Below are 21,532 nucleotides of genomic sequence, written 5' to 3'. Positions count from 1 at the left end.
CATGTGTGACTTGGTCCCATCTCTGACTAATACTAACAGATAGTGATGTTACGTCTGACACTGACGCTCCGAAGCTTGCTTCGAACTCGAACGGTCCTTGCAATGAACCACTGCTTCGGAGCTTGTATCATTACGTCACTAGTCCCGTGAAAATGACTTCTGAAGCAAACACACTGGTTCACTCCTGTAGTGAACCACCTGACTGCTTTGACAGCCCAATCCAGTGTTGACAGGTTTGAAACCTGGCGGCTGTATTTTTTATAAAAGTGAAGGTAAAAAAAAAACATAGAAACCATTACAGAAATTCTATTGGATTTAATGGTTTTCATGGGAATTTTATTGGTTGTAATGGGAATTATAGTGGTCTCTGTGGGTCTATGATATGTGTTGGGTTGTATTGGTGGGGGCATTAAATCCTAATGGAATATGTCCCAAACACACAGTTACAAAAAAGAATTATGTAGTGGTTTAAATGGTAAAAGCCAATGGTTCCTATTTTAATATAAACCCATTAGAATTTCTGTGATGGTTTCCAACTTTTTTTTAAGCTGGTCTGATCTTCTGTCCTTGTCTAAAGAAATAATTACACACACACACACACACACACACACACACACACACACACACACACACACACACACACACACACACACACACACACACACATCATGCTTAATGTTTTATTATCAAGGTGAACACATGAAATTCATCAGTATCTGTAAAATTCACCTACATAAATGAGTAGCACTAACACTGTTTCAGCTTTGATCGCCTCGGTGAACACGTAATAAACGGGGCGTTACTTGCATTTTATGGTTGTCAGCTTTGTTGCATTACATTTACTCCACCAGGAGATGGTGCTGCAATTTCTATCTGAATGAAGCTTCGAGTAATGAACCATTTTCGACACAATTGTATCAGAAAGCAATAATGCTTCGAAACGCTTCAGATACAACTTTTGATCTTAAAATGTATTAGTAAATATTAATATTGTTATGTTGGGGTTGAATGATAGGAGGAAGCAAGAGCCACGTGCAGCAAACTTTATTAAATAAACCCAAAACTAGACAAACTCAGACTAGGGAACCAAGACACAGGAACCAAACAGCCAACATAAAAGAACAAGAACACACAAAAACAGAGACTAAACACAGGGCTTAAATACACAGGCATACAAGCTTAACAAGATAACAAGGGGGCGTGGTTAATCAGAAACACCTGGGGAGACTAATCAACATAACAGGGAACTGCTAAACACAGGACAAGACAGAGGAACACAGACGTGAATCATTACATATATTAATATTAATGCTGTATTGTTCATGATTAGTTCATGTTACCTAATGTAGCAAATTAATGTTAACAACAATTGTAAAGTGTGTTACCAAAAGTTCACAAAACTAAACACTGAATCTAAACTAACCGCTGCACCGATATCACATTCACACTGACAGAGCTTCTCTGTAATAATATGGAGGCATACAGTAAGCACTCCTAATGTTAGATAATATATTATAATATAGAAAAATATAGAAATAATACAAACCGTCTGTGATTATTAAATGGTGCCGTGTAATTACAGACAGTGAACGTATTATTTTTAATCCACATATTTTTTTCAAATGCACAAATCTGAAGTGCACGCATAAATCAATACTGCTATACAGTGTACTATCAACTTCATGTAACAGACTCTTTCTTTATATGTATAGAATGATGGTACTGTAGTTCACTTTAATGTGTGTGAACTCATGCTTCATCCTCGCACAAGTTGATACTCTGTCTCCGTTGTTCAGGGTCAAAGGAGAGTCTAAATTAAATCGAAACAGTCTCTTTCCATTCTGAGGCTGTAGTGGGCAAGTGCGTGATGTTTGAGAGGTTAACCATGCTGAATCTCCAGAACACTTCAAACTGGAGGGGATCCAATGACTGGTACCATCAGCAGAGCAACGGTCCCAGCCAGCAGCACAGCACGGGTGAGAGGAGCCAGGCCTGGTTGAAAACACTGTTCTACCTCCTCTAGGCCATATTAGATGGCCTATATGTACATATTATATATACATTAAAATGTATGCGTACAATTGTTAGTTTAAAAATGAGTCATTTAAACCAACCTTCCTACCAGTTAACATAAATCCCATACTTCTGCTATTTCTTGGTTTAGATGCTTTAATGTTATTGTAAAATAGTAAAATGTCAAATCAAGTCACATTTATTTTCTGCAATGAAAATTCCACACACACCCATATGCCGAAAACCATGTTTTTGAAAATGTATATGTTTCTAATAAGTAACTAGATAAGGCAGTTTGGGGTGTGAGTGTGTGTAGTTTACATTGTATAATGTCAAAGTATCGCCAAGTTATGTTTACCACAGGCTTTATTTTACTCATAAATAAAAATAAAAATAAACCTTTATAAAACCCCATAGGAAAATCTTGAGGGAACCAGGGGTGAATTAGTCTTCCGGGTTTTGACGTCATACCTGCACCAGATTGTTTCAAAGCAGCTTCACATTAATAAACAGGAAAATATCAGTGTTAATGTTGCAAAATTTGTCAATTTAATCTGTAAAGCAGAAGAAGACAATAGAGTTGTTATTCAGCTCAGATCAGTTTAAACAACAGTGTCAATGTTGCAAAGTTACTGTCATTATCCAGCAAAAAAAAACCATCTAGCTAAAGTTCCCATGAAATTATGAAAACGTTATGTTCAAAACATCCATTTTCAAAATGTTTTTCTTGGTGATATGAATGTTTAGGAAACATTCCATTTTATCATAATGCAAACATTATGGAAATGTTGCTTTTGAATGTTCTCTGAATATTGAAATTTTTTAAATATTTCGTTCAATGAATGATGTAGGCCTATGAATGTTTTTTGTGCTAACATTTTGAGAACAATATTAAAGACCACATCACTTTGAATTAACTTTCTATTAACATTACTGGAAGAACATTTGCTCGTAATTTTGAGAGAAACTTGCCACAACGTAAGCTAAAGTTCTGAGAACGTTCCCAGTTGGCTGGGCCAATTCAGTTCAGATTTTGTTCTCATGCCATAGTGTCAGTGCCGTTAAATATAGTGCGATAATATTGTCTTTTAATCCCAAACGGAGCAAGCCAAAGTGACTATGAACTAATGATTATTCTTAAGAATTCATAAAACCACACTTTCAGCTTTGTGAGGTCAGCAGTGCACCGAGCAATTGACTTAGATCTAAACATTTATGTATTTCTGTTATGCGTTCTCAATCGGTAACAGTTTTTGTTCCGTTTCAGATGACTGCCTGGTGGACATGGATGGGCGGATGGCAGGAAGAGGAGGACACGTAGAAAGAGTTGAAGGAGAAGAGTCTCAACTGAGGCTGCAGTTAAAGAGAAAACTTCAGCGCAACAGAACCAGCTTCACAACAGAGCAGATCGAGGCCTTGGAGAAAGGTGAGAAAATAGACAATAAAAGCTTAAAAAAGTATTGCATCAAATAAAAAAACTTATAAAAGCTGTCACTTAGAGGATACCTTTAAAAAGGTTCTAATATGTACCATTTAGGGACTAATATATACACTTTTGGTACCAATATGCACCTTTGAGGTACTAATGTGCACTCTTTAGGGACAAAGGTCACAGTTTTTTTTTTTTCTGAGAATGTGACATTTATTTTATAGAAAGATTTAAGTACACTCAACTACTAAACTTCATCTAACAGAGTTTGAGAGAACACATTACCCGGATGTTTTCGGACGAGAGCGGCTTGCAAACAAAATCGACCTTCCAGAGGCACGGATACAAGTAAGTTACTGTCCTGGAATAGAATAAAATGCTGGAATAGATCGTTTCATATATTCTTTCTCTGGACCTTGATTGACAGGTGTGGTTTTCCAATCGAAGAGCCAAATGGAGGCGCGAGGAGAAGCTGCGGAACCAGAGGCAGACTGGAGGCGGGACGTCCTGTGCTCAAACACACGCTCCACTGAACACATCCTTTAATTCATCTGTCTATCATCATCCGCATGGCAACAGCGCAGGTGAGAACAGACATTTACGTTGGAAAATTTGCATACTGTACTTGCCGCTTAGAATAGGATCCCCCCCCCCCCCCCTTCTCCCATGTTTCTAATAAACGAAAATATTCTTAAATGTTTAAAAATAATTTTGACCTATAGCTGCATTTGAATTTATCTCAAATTACATCAATTTATACTTTTCATACTTAAACTAAATTGTACTAAACTTTACCTAACTAAATTGTTATTTATTTACTTTTATGATTTTTTAATCGTGACTTTAAAGAAATTAAAATTGAATTTTGGTTACTTACATAATTCCCATACTTCCCTTTGTGTTCTTTCATGATTCTGTTGTTTTAATGTTATTGTAAAATAGTAAACTAATTCTATGAAATATTGATTATTCTTAAGAATTCATACTCATTAATGGTTGAGGTAATCTGTACTTACGGATGTTTTTTCCTATTCTTCTTTTATGTGTGTGAGACTGAATTTATGTTTCTGATTAACTTAAAAACATTTTGAGGAAACAAACGTTTGAAATGAATTTTGAAATTACCTGCATATACATTTATTTACATAACTCAAATTTATAATATGTTTTTTTATACTTTTCAAAATGGTAATGACTTTGAAGAAGCTAACGTTTATCTACATAATTCCTGCATTTCATTTGCATTCTTTCATGGTTTTGATGTTTTAATAATGGTAAGGGTATAGTGCATACTGTACTTGGCGCTGAGAATAATGTTTTTCTCTCATCTTCCTTATTTGTGTGTTTAGCATCCATGATCAGTCAGAGTGACACGGCTCTCTCCAGTTATAACTCTCTCTCAGTCTATACTGGGCTCCAGGTGAGACTGCTCATTTCATGAGATTCATATTTAGCAAACCATTGCAATGCCAGTTTATACTGCATATGTAGTCTCGCGTAGCCAGACCTTCAGACTGACGGCAGAAGGTCTGGAATTTATCGCAGCTTTTCTTGGCCAAGAGGACGTTTGACTGACATATAACGCAACCAATCACAGTTCGTTTTGTTCCGCGTCATGTTTAGGGGCTGTGCCAATATAATGTCGATGTCCCTACAATAACAGACCGGCTCGCATTTAATAAATTATTTATTCAAGAACGTTGTGCAAGTTTACTGCAACAATGGAGCCACAAACTTCACATACTTTGAAAATCCAGCGTTTAGTTGATCCTGGTAAGCGCTCATTTGTCTTCTTCTTCCACGAGGGGTTTTGGCGTCACGGCATTTGTTACCAGACGGACCGTTAAAGAACGTGACACACGCGTCTCGCGGACATCCTGTAGAATTCAACCAATCAGGTCGTGACTTCGAAACTCCTGAAGTGTTTCCAGAAAAGTGTGCCATATGCATCAGACGTTTAGCCAACGTTCCGTGGGCGTGACGTCTGAGGCTGAGACTACTGCATATGTACTTGTGTGCTGTTATGTATGAGTGCCCTCTCGTGGTGACAATAGAACTGTTATCAGTGAGCACTAAAAAATCTGTGTACTCACACCAGGATACTGGCTGACTTACTGAAGATGCACTGCCTCCTATTTTCTAAAAATAAGCAACATTTTAGGCTTTATTCAGTGATTAAGGTTTCAAAGAGTAATGCATTGTCGCATGACATCGAGTTATTTTTATATAAACATCGTTATTTTACATTTTTCTTTCAATATTGCATAAAATGTATTAACTTTTATCAATCGAATGAAATAATGAGTAAAGAAAAAGATTAACCTGTTAACTGTCACCCCCCTTTTTGACCATAGATCTGAACTTAAATGATTGTAATGCATAAATGATTTGGAAAACAGACCTATAGGCTATTCGTCTTTAAAAACCACTCACCGGATTATTTGCAGAATGGAAAGAAATTAAAAATAATTTGGACTCTAAAATTGCTAGAAAGTCAAAGCCACATGTCTAACCAAGTTGATATCAAAAGACATTGAGCCTGCTAAAAGGTTTTAAAGAAGCCTGCTGTTTCCATAACACAATGGACAATTTTGAGTGAAATTTGAGATTTCGATTGATACCACATAATGTGATCGGGAAAAGGCAATAAAAACAAGTAATAAAAACTCAGTGAGTGTTTTAGCGCAATTTTCTCACGTCATGGGATCACAACACTGAGAGATTTTCCTGGATTTTTTTTTGTGCGTTCCCGAGATTAGACCTTCCTTAACATAATGCCGAAAACCCGAAGTCTCTAGGTGGTCTGGTTGAGGAGTAGATAGAAGTGCAAGATTGGTGCGCACAGACGCACAGAACAGAAATCATGAGTTAACAATCGCAATTTTGTCCGGTGGAAAATTGCGCTAAAAAGCAAGCCAAGAGTCCCGCTACTATTGGGACTCTATAACAATTACCAGGATAGTTAATCTCACTGGAAATGGATTTGGAAGGTCGAGTTTAGTGCATTTTCATTGGGGGACATGCAGTTCTTATTTTTGTACATTTTGGCAAATATAGTTGTATAGTGATATATTATAGTATGTATACTGTGCAGAGTATATGCGTGTACTATGCTTCTGTTCTTCAATGCATTTTGAACACTATTTTATCTGTGTCTGGGTGTTGTTGTCTCCCTCTACTGGTGTTTCGTGTGCAGTCTGCTTCATCTCCATCTTCCTCCTCGTACTCCTGCATGCTGTCTCCGTCTCCGTCATACTCCTCTCCTCATCTGACAGCTCCTCCTTCAACCAACACCAGCACAGGTCAGTCTGAGAGCTGGTCCAAGATCCTAACAATATCTTTGCATTATTTATTCATTATTATAAATATACTTATGACTTATTTTTTACATATTATTTACTTGATTATGTACTTATTATTTACTTTTTACTTATTACTCACTTATTATATATATATATATATATATATATATATATATATATATATATATATATATCTAAATATCTCTCTCTCTCTCTCTCTCTCTATATATATATATATATATATATATATATATATATATATATATATATATATATATATATATATATATATATATATATATATATTTTTTTTTTTTTTTTTTTACTATACCATGGTCTGTCTGAATACTCGATTCTGATTGGTTGGAAGGTATGCAATAAAACAGAGTTTAATGCGCAGGTAGTTCCAGTCAGTTTAATCACGTTCTATATTAATCCACTGTTTTCACTGAAGCGCACACACTCGTACTCGTGCTCATGATGCACACACACACACACACACACACACACACACACACACACACACACACACACACACACAAACATGCTGCCCCGCAACTTTTATTAAGAAGATGGCTTCACTACATTATATTCACTATATATTATAATCGCTACATTATATTTCTCAGCAATGAGGGGGTTTCATTGCTGGTTTTGAAGTAATTAAACTTACAGCTTTGTTGTTAATAGAGAGAGACACTGCACAGAGACCTCTCTCTCTCTCTCTCTCTCTCTCTCTCTCTCTCTCTCTCTCTCTCTCTCTCTCTCTCTCTCTCTCTCTCTCTCTCTCTCTCTCTCTCTCTCTCTCTCTCTCTCTCTCTCTCTCTCTCTCTCTCTCTCTCTCTCTCTCTCTCTCTCTCTCTCTCTCTCTCTCTCTCATGGAGGAGTGGGTTTGCGTGAGTGGATGTGTGTGAGAGCGTTTCTAATTGTGTTATATTATTGTTTTTCAACTCTTTCTTTATCTTTAAATATTGGGAGTGGTTTTTCTTTTTTCCTATTTTTTCTTTTTTCCTTTATTTTTGTTTGGTAAGGTTAAGATAGTTTAGGGTTTTTCTTTCTTTTTTTTTGTTTCCCCGTGTGGCCTTTTCGGCGTCCGCATGGCGGGGGGAACGAGCTCGGTTTCCCTCCGGAATGGGTTTAGGTGTGTACCGGAGCCGACCGCTTCGATAGAGGACGTGTTGATTGTAGTCGGTGATCAGGTTGGTCATGAAAATATTAATTCAGCCTCGCGCATGAATAAAGCTGTCGTCGTTTTTTTGAAGACTGAACCACTTGTTAATCAAATAATTGAAAATGGGCTTTGGGTGAAGGGGATGTTTGTGCCGGCAACTCCTTTGTATGCACCGGCTACAAAAGTTATAATTTCAAACGTACCTCCGTTTATTAAAAATGAAGCGATCGTCAAAGAATTGTCTCGTTTTGGGAAATTAGTCAGTCCAGTTAAGATGGTACCTTTAGGATGTAAAAATCCAGCTTTAAAGCACGTATTGTCATTCAGACGACAAGTTCACATGCTTTTAAATTCTCAGGATAAAACTCTAGATGTGTCGTTTAGAGCAAATGATGGAGATAGTTCCTATGTGTTATATGCAAGCACTGAAAGCTTACGATGCTTTGAGTGTGGCGATATCGGTCACAAAAGATTCGTGTGTCCGCATAAAAAGAGACCAGATGAGACTCGGGTAAGAGAAGAAAAAGATGTGGAAAATGAAGCTATAACGGAGAGTCAGGTTGATCCGAATCAGGCTACAATGGAGAGTCAGTTTGATCCGAATCGAACTACAATGGAGAGTCAGTTTGATCCGATTCAGGCTACAATGGAGAGTCAGGTTGACCAAAATCGGGAACCAGAGAAAGTTTCAGAGGGCCAAGGTGTGGATACAGGTGAAGAAAATGAGGTGAGTGCAAATTCTAGTAAATTTGCTGGTGTTTTGCAAGAAGAGCAGCCTTGTTGTAGTAGTGAAATAGCTTTAAAGGTGGTGACTGTTGAGGAGGTGGTTTCTGGAGAGTTATCAATGAGTCAGGAGGATGATGGATTAATTTTTGACGATAGTTGCTCTGATATATCTGATTGTCCGAAAGTAGGAGATGAGTTGTATACAGTCGAACAGATTAATGAGTTTCTGGATGAAACAAAAGGAAAAAAGGTAAATGTTGCTGATTATTTCCCGGATGCTGATAAGTTCGTTGCTTCAGTGGTGTTGGCGCGGAAAACGTATAATTTTTCTGTGTTATCACAACAGAAACGTTTTCGGTTGAAAAAACATATAGCTGCGGTAAGGCAAAGGAAAAGAGTAGGAAAGGAGATAGGGGGAAGTTTTAAATAAATGTAATGGCTGTGTCTCTGTCTCCTTTGTTCTCTTTTCTTTCTTGTTTTCTTCTTCTTTTCTGTCTCATGGAGCCTTTGCGAGTAGCATCTTTAAATGTAAATGGCCTTAGAGATAGAAGAAAACAAGCTGTGCTTTCAGAATGTTTAAAACTTAAAAATATTGGAGTGACTTTCCTTCAAGAGACCCATAGTGATAAAAACAATGAAGTAGAATGGGGTCTATGGTGGGAAGGAAAATATATTCTTAGTCATGGCTCTAATGTTAGTTCGGGTGTAGCTATATGTTTTAGTCCAAGCTGTAAGGTTATCTTTTTATCTAAACACGAGATAGAGCCAGGTCGTTTATTAGCTGTAAAAGCTAAAGTAAATACTCAAAATGTAATTTTTGTGAATATTTACGCAAATAATAAAGGACCTGAGAGAAGTGTTCTTTTTAAGAAAATAGAAGTTTTTTTAAATACATTAAAATCAAATGATATTGTGATTTTGGGAGGTGATTTTAATTGTACTTTAGATTTTAATATGGATAGAAATAATGAAGAAACACATCATCAGTCTTCATCTGTTTTGACAAATATTATTAAGAAGTTTGAGTTAAATGATATATGGAGAACTGAAAATCCTTCTTTAAAGCAGTATACTTGGGTAAAGGTTGCAGAAGGAATGATTCATGCTGCAAGATTAGATAGGTTTTACATTTCAAATAATTCAAGGAATAGAGTCTGTAATGCTAATATTATTCCTAATATTATTTCAGATCATAAAATGATTACAATAGATTGTGTATTGTCAAAACAACATAAAGTGGGTTCATACTGGCATTTCAACAAGAAGTTGTTACAAGATGTTGTTTTTTGTGCAAATTTTAAGTTATTTTGGCAGACGTGGCAGATGCATAAAAATGATTTTAGAGATATTATACAGTGGTGGGAAGTCGGAAAAACCCAAATTAAAGTTTTCTGCCAACAATATACTTGTTATTCCTCAAAAAGAATGGAAAATACGATTAAAGAACTTGAAAATGAGATTTTTGAAATTGAAAAGAAAATGTTGGAAAGACATGAAAATCAATTACAAAATGTTATATATGAAAAAAAACTACAGTTAGAAAACATATTACATGGAAAAGTAAAAGGAGCTCTTATTAGAGCCCGTTTTTCTCATATTAGAGATATTGATGGACCAACATCTTTTTTTTTTAATTTAGAACGAAAAGTGTGTCAAGAGAAACAAATGTTGTGTTTAAGAAATGATAGTGGTGATTTATTTTATGACCCATCTGAAATGAGTAATTTTGTTGTTGATTTTTATTCTAAACTGTATGATAAAGAATTGACAGATTTGGACAGTAAAACGGAACTTTTTGAGTCAATTCTAAAACTTATGCCAGAGCATGAAGAAGATTTAGATTGTATTTTAAGCTTTCAAGAAGTAACTAAAGCTATGCAAGAATTATCAATTGGAAAATCCCCTGGATTAGATGGTCTCCCCTCCGAATTTTTCAAACAGTTTTGGGAAATTATTGGGGAAGATTACTATGAAGTGATTTTATGTTCAATGAAAACTGGACTTTTACCTACTAGTTGCAGAAGAGCAATTCTTTCTCTGCTGCCAAAAAAAGGTGATCTTACTTTGCTTAAAAATTGGAGGCCTGTAGCCTTATTGACAACAGACTATAAGATCTTTTCGAAGAGTATTTCTAATAGATTGAATGAATATATGGGCGCATTAATTCATCCGGACCAGTCATATTGTATAAAAAGCCGGTGCATTAGAGATAATTTATTTCTTATAAGAGATGTCATTGACTACTCAATGTTAAACAAAATTGATTTAGGAATACTATCCTTAGATCAAGAAAAGGCATTCGACAGAGTGGATCACTCTTATCTGTTCGATGTTTTGAGAGAATATGGCTTTGGGAATGTTTTTATTTCATGGATTAGATTACTTTATGAAAAAGCAGAATGTATGGTAAAAGTCCCTGGAGGGTTAAGCATGCCTATTAAAGTCCGAAGGGGAATAAGGCAGGGATGCCCATTATCTGGTCAGCTCTACAGTTTAGTCATTGAACCATTATTGTGTAAAATAAGAATGTCATTGAAAGGTTTGCACATTGAAGGATCATTTAATAAACCCATGAAACTTTCTGCATATGCTGATGACCTCACTGTGATAATTAAGGATAAAGAAGATATACAAAGTATATTAAGTTGTATTCAGTGCTATGAAAAGGCTTCTTCATCTAAAATAAATTGGGGGAAAAGCGAAGCTCTATGGTGCGGAACCACAAGTTCTATACCAGTACTGCCTGGAAATGTTGAATGGAGTAGAGATGGTTTCAAGTTTTTAGGGTTTTTTTTAGGTTCAGATTTGTATAAAACGAAAAACTGGGATGGAATAATAGAGAAGATGTGTGTACGTTTGTCAAATTGGAAATGGCTACTTCCTCGATTATCATATAGAGGAAGAGTCTTGATAGTAAATAACTTAATTGCATCTTCATTGTGGCATAAAATGGCCATTGTGGACCCTCCTTTAAACCTCATTAAAGATATTCAGAGACAATTGGTTAATTTTTATTGGTCTGGGCAGCACTGGCTGAGAGCGGCTGTCCTGTATCTACCAATTTGCGAAGGAGGACAAGGACTTATTGATATTGAATGCAGAGTTGCTGCCTTTAGATTACAGGCTGCTCAAAGACTTTTGTATAAAAGGCACATCAGCTGGACAGATGTAGCCTGTGGACTGTTGAGAAAAGGAGGACAGATGGGCCTTGATCGACATCTTTTTTTAATGGACCTTGGTGGAGTGGACTTAACTGGTCTAACGCCGTTTTATAAGACAATGCTTAGAGTTTGGAAAGTTTTTTCAAACTCTCGAAAACAAGGACCTGTCAACGGTTTTTGGGGAAAAGAAGAACCCATAATTCATAACCCTGTGCTGTCTGTAAAAAGTTTAAATTCTGTTTCAGTGAGAAATGCACTTGTAAGAGCAGGTCTCACTAAGGTGTCATGCTTCCTGGATAAAGACGGGTGGTTGGCCCCGGAAAACATTGCGATAAAGATTGATGTGAAATCCTTGCGTTTTTCTGAAAGACTTTTAACTGAAATTGTAACTGCTGTACCCTCTGATTTTAAATGTGCTTTGGATAAAGAAGTATCAGAACAAAAAGATGATGACAATGTAAAAGATTTTCCAGAACTGGAAGTAAAAGTTGGTGTAGTGTCATGGCAGGAGGAGGAGGGAAAACTGCTTACTTTCAGTACTCCAGAACTAAAATCCTTTCATGAGGTGGGCAAGAAATCCATGTATTATGTCTGCGTAAAAGTAATGCGGTTTCAAGAATTGAAACAAGTACGTGAGTCAAAATGGCAAGAGATATTTGGCACAGATCTCTCACCCAAACGCAGCTGGAGAACTTTATATAAGACTCCTACTGATAAAAGAACTGGCGATTTACAGTGGAGGATCATACATGGAATAGTAACAACCAATAAACACAAAGCTCACTTAGATTCCAGTTCTACTGATATTTGCCCTTTTTGTCCAGAAATTGAATCTATTTTTCATTTGTTTTCAGAGTGTAATAGATTGGAGCCACTTTTTCAGATGTTAAAAGAGTGGTGTGATATGTTGGGTCATGTTTTTAGTCAAGAAAGTTTTATTTATGGTCCAAAGTATCGATATAAAACAAGGAATGTTGATGTCTTTTTGAATTATTTGTATGGACAAGCTAAATTAAGCATATGGTTGACAAGAAAAGCTAAGATTGTGGGGAAAGGTTCCACCAATATTGTTTTAACATACAAAGGTTTGTTGTCTGCTCGTTTAACGGTTGAATTTGCCTACTATGAACTTGTTGGAAAATTGGTAATGTTTGAGGAATTTTGGTGTTTAAATGGAATCTTATGCAAGATAAGTGATGGTTGTTTAGATAAGATGTTATAATTTTTTTTTTTTTTTTTTTTGTGTGTGAGTGTATAATTGTGGAATTATGAAATTCTATTTTTAAACTGTAATTAAAGGTTTTTGTCAAGTCTCTCTTTCTCTCTCTCTCTCTCTCTCTCTCTCTCTCTCTTTCTCTCTCTCTCCAGGGCTCCAGACTGCGACCAAATGGTCGCATTTTGCGACCAAAATTTGAGAGTGTGCGACTGAATTTTACACCCAGTCGCACATGTGCGACCAGTAATTTATTTTTTTATTTTTTCACGTTAAACGTGGAAGGGGCGCGTCAATGAATCTGGAATGTGTGGCAGGCCAATGAGTGTGAGAAGAATAGGGAATGGCCACTGTAACTGGCTAATGTGTGGAGGGGGAGGGTCCTAGAGATAATCGAGCGCGCGTAAACGTCCGTGGGAAGGAGACGGAGACAAATATCCATGTCACGGACAGACAAAGTCGGATGATGATGATTCAGAGTCAGAGGTTTGTAAGGTGATAAAGGCCTGAACCCACTATTTTCGGGAAGACTGGCTACGAGAATTCAGCTGGTTGGGGTACTGTAAGGAGATGAACTCCATGAGCTACGAATGTGGCAGTCGCTACCCCAGAACTGCGGGGAAAACGAAGTTTGCAGACAGTGCAGGCACTTCGCAGTTTAAACACTCAATCTCAGCCTCAAGCATAGAGTATGCCGTGACATGTTAATAAATAAAAACAAAATGAAAGTGGAAAAAAACTGCGCTACTCAGCACTCATTCTGCTTCACAGACCGTTTAATAGTTCGAACCAATAATAGACAGCGCAGAGCTTCTCTCGCCAGTCGCGGGCCGATCGCGATCACGCGAAACAGTTACATCGTGGAGATCCAGTGAAGAAATCCATTGAGTTTGCGACAGAATTAATAACATTGCTGCGAGATCCAGTGAGAAACATTCAGATTTGACGCAGAATTATCTGTTATAAACCATATCAGATCAAACAGCGCTGACGTGGAAACCAGGAGAAACATGTGCAATGAGCGAACAAGTTATAGAAGGCTTTAGGTCCACAGATCAGCAACATTCACCTTGGATTTACTGTAGTAACACTAACTGTAACTATGGTATACTGTGGTTATAACAGTAGCCTACACATATTTTTCCAGCACTTCAAAACTATATTATCATATTTAAATGTTATTTTTAATGTGTTGACCAAAACATTTTTTGTTCATCCTTTAAAGATTGTACCTATTTATAAAACTAAAAGTTTCAAGAAGTAGGAAAACTCACACTTATTTAAAAAAAAAAAAGATAAAGATTAAATTACTATTGTAAACATAGCTGCAGAGGACGCTTACTGGCTATTTTCACTCCCTAATATCTATTTTGTCACTCATTTTGCTTTTGAATTAATATTAAGACATTATGAATGATAATAATTAAAGTTAACTTTATCTATACACCTCAAATTAAGCTCAGTGCTTTGTCATCCCACAGTGCTACCAAATACTTTCTGTAGAACTTAGTGCCGCTGCCCTCAAATGTTAGTCTGGTGCCCTGTGAACTTAAAATAAAACTGCACATTGTAATTTCTGTACGTTAAGGCTATTTATTATCAAAGCATTTGTCAGTAATACAGTTATTTTGGGGGAAAATGTGAATAATTGCATTGCAAGGTGATTTAAGGTGTGCCCCTAAATTTTCTGCTTGCGCTCCTAAAATTTTAAGTCAGGGGCTACAGCGCTCCTAATAAAAAAAGTTAGTCTGGAGCCCTGCTCTCTCTCTCTCTCTCTCTCAGAATGCTTGATCTAAAAATTAAATGGCACGAGCTCATGCTTAAATGAAAAAGCAAATAAAAATATAATAGTAAAAATGTAATTAATAATTTATTTTAATATTTCAACATTTATTTATTTATTTATTTATTTAATTTTGAGTAATTTGTCCTTCCATAATTATTTACTTATTACTCACTTTTTTCTATATTTTATTACATATTTATTTATTTATTTACTTACTTATTATTTACTTATTACTTATTGATAGCACTGTTTTAACACATTACATTTTCCTCCTTATTCTGCTTTAGGTCTGATTTCTCCAGGTGTTTCTGTACCTGTCCAGGTACCGGGAAATGATCAAAATATGTACTGGGCCAGACTGCAGTAAGAAAAGGGGAGGGAGATTTTGCTTTAGAATATTAAATAATTATGTTTACAAAAGGTAAAAAACAAAACAAAAACCTTTAGAACAAATTGTTCTCAACTCAAAGGAAAGCGATCCTCTATTGGTTGAACCTAAAAAACAAAACTCAAAATTATTATTTTAGCCATATTTTTTTTTTAGATCTAATGACAGTGTGTCATATTTGTTTCCATTCAATTTCAGACAATCAGGAATGTATATGATTTATATGATGATGCATTGTGCAATGACTTATGTTTTTAGAATTCTGACTTTGAGTTCCTGTGAGCAACTTCTCTAAACTGGGAAGCATTGTATGTTTTTTTAAGAACATGATTCTGGTTTCAATTTATTTTATAATTTCTCAATTCTCCACTGTAATCTCACTCATTATAGTCATTCTTTTGTTGTGATCATTTTCATAATCAGATATATGATAACACTCAGTAAGCTTGTGACAATCAAGGCAGGGACTGAGACTCAATCATGTGATTTGCACTCAAGACCAATGAACAAATCAATGATTTAAAAGGCCATCAGCAAAGCGAGGGTTTAGTATGCAACATTTTTTGCCAAAACAATCTCCAGCATAAAGCTCATCTGCAAATCCAAGTGTTGTTGTTTAAATACAGTAGTGTTGTGTTCAGTTTCTCTTGTGTTCCTCATTTCTTTGTTCAAATTTATATTGTCATACAGCAAATTTATGAGGAAATATGTTTGAATATTGGGAAACTATATATCTGTACTTAAACTATAGTGTGTGTGTGTGTGTGTGTGTGTGTGTGTGTGTGTGTGTGTGTGTGTGTGTGTGTGTGTGTGTGTGTGTGTGAAAGAGTGAAACCACTAGTGAAATAGCGTCTGTCTTCATTCCTGTTTAATTTAACTAACACACACACACACACACACACACACACACACACACACACACACACACACACACACACACACACACACACACACACACACACACATTCTTGTACATCTATCTATCTTTATGAGGACATTCATTGACACAATGCAATATCTAGCCGCTTACCCTAACCTTACCCATCACAACTAAGTGCCTAAACCGAACCCTTACCCTAAACCTACCCTTAACCTAATTATAACCTTATCCCTAAAACCAAGACTTGACCCTCAAACAGGCCTTTAAAGGCTCTCAGAAAGTGAGGACCGGCCAAAATGTCCTCACTTTACTCTCTTATCCTCACTCCAATGGTCAAAAACTCAAACTGGTCCTCACAAAGATAGTTGTACAAGTACACACACACACACGCACGCACGCACACACACACACTTTGCTTACAAAATAAATTTCCATGAAAAGTTGAACTGAAAAAATGAACAGAACGTCTTTGTATGTCTACCTTTTTCTTTAGGGCAAACGGCATCTTCTTTAAAAAAGTCCTAAAATATTGTTTATTTAAAAACAAAAAACAAAACAAAAAAACAGGTGTGAATGTTCTCTTGCTTCAGTCATTCCTTTTCATGTATGCATTAAACCCTTTAATAAAACATTTATCTTCCAATCATGTAGCCTACTGTGATTTGTAGTAGTCTGAAATGCAAAATATAGCATCAACCCAAATGAATGACCCTAATTATTTTAGTTAATTTAACCAAATAATTAAATATTCAATTCAATTCAATTCAAATGTATTTATATAGCGCTTTTCACAATACATATTGTTTCAAAGCAGCTTTACAGAAAGTGCATTTCAGAAATGTACATAGAAAAATAAAGTTTTATTAATTTAGGGCATAACATCGCTGGCGTTGAGTCATCTCTTCACGGGCGTCGAGTCGTCTCTTCACGGGTGTTGGGGCATCTGAAGTCTCCATGAGAGGCTGGATACAAACTGGAGCTGAAGAACTATTTACCTCGGGACGCTACAGAAAAGCAGATGGGAAATAATTAGCATAGCTGCTGTTCACAATATTAATGCATTTGATCCGATTTAACTGTAGTATAAAAGGTAAGAATTATGTGAATGCTTGGCTAAAGGGATGCGTCTTTAATCTAGTTTTAAACTGGGACAGCGAGTCTGAGCCTCGAACAATATCAGGAAGGCCATCCCAGAGTTTAGGAGCTAAATGTGAAAACGCTCACCCTCCTTTAGTGGACTTAGATATCCTAGGAGTGACCAGAAGCCTCGAATTTAGTGATCTTAAAGAGCGCGATAGATTATAGGGCGATAGAAGATCCGTTAAATAGACTGGAGCTAAGCCGTTTAGGGCTTTATAGGTCAGTAGTAATACTTTGTAATTGATACGGAACTTAATAGGTAACCAATGTAGAGATGATAAAATTGGTGTTATATGATCATATTTTCTTAATCTAGTAAGAACTCTAGCGGCGGCATTTTGGACTAACTGTATCTTGTTTATTGAGGATGCAGGACAACCAGCTAATAAAGCATTACATTAATCTAGTCTCGAGGTCATGAATGCATGAACTAATTTTCTGCATCAGAAACAGATAGCATATTACATAGCTTAGCAATGTTTCTAAGGTGGAAAAAGGCTGTTCTTGTAACATATGAAATATGATTTTCGAAAGACAAGTTGCGGTCTAATATAACACCCAGGTCTTTTACTGTAGTGGATAAAGTAATAGGACATCCTTCTAAATTAAAGTTGTATTGCAAGAGGTTTTGTGGGCAGTTTTTTGGACCAATAAGTAATACCTCCGTTTTATCTGAATTTAATAGCAGAAAATTACACGTCATCCAGTATTTTATATCTTTAACACACTCTGTCAACTTAGATCATTTTGTGTTTTCATCTGGTCGTGATGAAATATATATTTGAGTGTGATCAGCATAAGTGGAAACTAATTCCATGTTTCCTTATAATATTTCCAAGTGGCAGCATATATATTGAGAATAGCAGAGGGCCCAACACAGATCCTTGCGGTACACCGTAGTTTACTGACGTTATCTTCGATTTTTCCCCATTTAAACAGACAAAATGGTAACAGTCTGATAAGTATGATCTAAACCAGTTTAATGCCTGTCCCTGAACACCAGTGTAATTTTGTAGTCGATCTAAGAGTATTTTGTGATCTATAGTGTCGAACGCAGCGCTAAGATCAAGTAAAACTAGTATTGAGATACAGCCTTGGTCAAAAGCTATAAGTAAATCATTTGTGATTTTAACGAGCGCAGTTTCTGTGCTATGATGCGGTCTGAATCCAGACTGAAATTTTTCATAGATATCATTTTCTTGCAAGAAAGAGCACAATTGAGCGGACACAACTTTTTCTAATATTTTAGACACAAATGGAAGATTTGAAATGGGTCTGTAATTTGCTAGATTATTATGATCTAATTGCGGTTTCTTAATGAGAGGTTTTATAACTGCCAACTTGAATATTCTTGGAACATGACCTAAAGATAAAGATGAGTTAATAATATTGAGGAGAGGCTCTTCCACTATAGGTAATCCTTCTTTCAGTAGTTTAGTGGGTATTGGATCTAATAAACATGTTGTTGGTTTAGAAGCAATGATAAGTTTATTTAGCTCTTCCTGTCCTATAGTTGTAAAGCGCTGTAGTTGTTCTTGCGGGGTGATAATTGAGGCTGAATCATAAGACACCATTAAAGATTGTACATTTACAATTGTGTTTCTGATGCTTTCTATTTTCTCAGTGAAGAAATTCATAAAATTATTACTACTAAACTGTAACGGGATATTTTGCTCCGGTAACGTCTGTTTATTTGTTAGTCTAGCCACGGTGTTAAATAAAAACCTAGGATTATTTTGGTTATTTTCTATTAGTTTGCGGAGATGCTCAGCCCTGGCTGCTTTTAGGGCCTTTTTATAACGTGACATACTGTCTTTCCACGCGAGTCTAAAGACCTCTAAATTAGTTTGTTTCCATTTCGCTCTAAATTACGGGTTTCTCTCTTGATAACATGCGTAGCATTGTTATACCATGGTGCTTTAGTTTTCTCTCTAACCTTTCTTAATCTAATTGGTGCAGCAATTTCTAATGTACTAGAGAAAATGGTGCTCATAGTGCTAGTCATTTCCTCTAGTTCATCTGTTTGTTTGGGTTCACTGAATCATCGGTTTGTTTGAGTTGGTTGGAAGGATTGTTCTGCCTGGTCGATAACGTGGCGCAACATGACAAATTTCAGAAGTACGTAGTCTGCAAGTTACCATGTAATGGTCAGTGACTTCCTCATTTTGCGGTATAATATCTATATCGGTTGGATTGGTTCCATGTGATATAATTAAATCTAGTGTATGATTAAGACGATGAGTGGGACCAGTGACGTTTTGCTTGACCCCAAAGGAGTTTAATAAATCTGTAAACGCAGCCCCTAACGCATCATTTGTGTTATCTACGTGTATGTTAAAATCTCCAACAATTAATGCTTTATCGACATTGACCAATAGATTTGATGCAAACTCTTTTAGGAAATCAGAATAGGGCCCTGGAAGTCTATATACAGTAGCCAAAGCTAGAGATAATAGGGATTTATTTCTTACATCTGAGAGCGTAATATTTAGCACAAGTACTTCAAACGAATTAAACTTGTGACCTGTTTTCTGAGTAACATTAAGAATATCTCTATAGATTGTTGCAACACCGCCGCCACGACCAATCAGACGGGGCTCGTGCTTATAACAGTATCCTGGTGGAGTAGACTCATTAAGACCGAAATAATCATTTGGTTTAAGCCAGGTTTCAGTAAGGTACATCGAAACTATTATCTGTGACCATTTCAATTACAATAACTGCCTTAGGTGTGAGCGATCTGATGTTTAGAAGACCTAGCTTTAGAAATGGTTTTTGTTCACTAATATTGAGATTTTCTGGTTTGAATCACAATTAGATTTTTCCTAGATCCTACAGTAGATTTAATGTTTGACCTCACTAAACGAGGAATAGACACAGTTTCTATATAATGTTTTACATTGGTACTTATATCAATTAAGTTTGATAAGTTTGATTTGGACTTTGACTTACTAGTATGAAATATGAACATTTTTTGTTCATATTTTTTTGTTGATGTTTTACTTCCATAAGGGACACTTTGACTGCAAAACACCAATCATGTGAATTTTATGTCTATGGATGCATGTCCCTTTTATAGCTTCATATCTGAGTGTTAACGCATTAAACTTAAGTCTGAAAAAAAGCCGCTTGATGAGTACACTATATATTAGCTTTAGCTAAAGTGAAGCAGAAATTAACTCAGATTGTCCGACTCTCTCTCTCTTCTTTCTTTCTTTTTCCCTGTCTCTCTCTCTCTCATGGCATTAGCGATCCCATGTCATGTCCCACTAATAGCACTTTCAGATGCACTCTGCTAGTAGGGGCTGGGGGGGTTGGGAAAAGATGGGAGAGAAATACAGCTGATGGTTTGCAGGCACTTTCATGAAACAACAGGAAATGAGCATTCAGGCGCTCACAGATATGATCATGCATGTTTTATATTGTCTGGTGTGTTAATAACTTTGTTACTGAGTATGTCTGAGTCATTTATAGGCTAACTGTAACAGAGGTGGCAGGAAATTACTTTTGCCGAAACAAAAAGAAAGATGGAGACTTATGTGATGTGAAGTCAAAATGAAGAAACGTCTCACACATTTAGGCCATTTATATCCAATATAAAAATAGCAGCAAAATTTCCCCGAACAACGGTAAATGTGATGCACTTAGCCTATATTGGGAACAACAACACTTTTGCTATATAAGGACTAAAGTGTGGTATATTGCAAAGTCGCAGTTTGCATCGTTTACCACATGTTCATGTGTCTGACAGTCAGCGAAGGGCAGTATTTCAGATACATGTATTTAAAATACGTACTATATACTATTTTGTATATTAAAGCCTTTGGAAAAAATCTAATGTAATTTGTATTTAAATACATTTAAGATGAGTATTTTTGTATTTTCAAAATACATAAAATACCTTTTGCCTGTCCACCTCTTTATCAAGTAGCCTACTGATTTCGTGCATCAACTAGTTCAGAAACACCCCCTCCACCCAACCCCAACATCTTGTCAGATGTGTTTAAAGGGATGGGTGATATGACACTACTGTACATATCATAGTGATGATAGAAAGTGTGAATCGATGGAACTTTTTTTTAATCGTTTATAGGCCTAGTTGTGGGGTAAGCAAATGTATCCGTGCAGCATTAGTGGGCATTATTGGAACGTTGGAGTGGAAAAAGAAGCACTGATGAGTGATACACCACAAACATCTTCAGCTTTTAGTTTTATTCATAAAAACTTTGGGTAAATATTGTCAAATGAATGTAAATAAATTCTAATTTTAAATTGTTAGATAAACTTACTAATTTGAATAAACTTATAGAAACAAATAAACAT

General features: G+C 36.1%; 1 protein-coding gene across 1 annotated transcript; it reads left to right on the top strand.

The window, feature by feature from the left end:
• Nucleotides 1–1,263: 1,263 nt before the first annotated feature.
• On the top strand, nt 1,264–15,832 carry LOC308706546 (paired box protein Pax-6-like). The gene is made up of 8 exons (XM_081392273.1): nt 1,264–1,484; nt 1,797–1,976; nt 3,281–3,439; nt 3,708–3,790; nt 3,870–4,026; nt 4,792–4,862; nt 6,639–6,744; nt 15,089–15,832. The coding sequence occupies exons 2-8, from the start codon at nt 1,868–1,870 to the stop codon at nt 15,166–15,168; spliced, it is 765 nt and encodes a 254-aa protein (XP_081248399.1). The 5' UTR covers nt 1,264–1,484; nt 1,797–1,867; the 3' UTR covers nt 15,169–15,832.
• The last annotated feature ends 5,700 nt before the right edge of the window (nt 15,833–21,532 follow it).

The sequence above is a fragment of the Scardinius erythrophthalmus genome, assembly GCF_964197995.2.
Source record: "Scardinius erythrophthalmus genome assembly, chromosome: 18".
In the NCBI taxonomy this organism is placed as follows: domain Eukaryota; kingdom Metazoa; phylum Chordata; class Actinopteri; order Cypriniformes; family Leuciscidae; genus Scardinius; species Scardinius erythrophthalmus.
The sequence above is the reverse complement of the archived record's forward strand: the minus strand, read 5'-3'. Positions and strand labels throughout refer to the sequence as shown.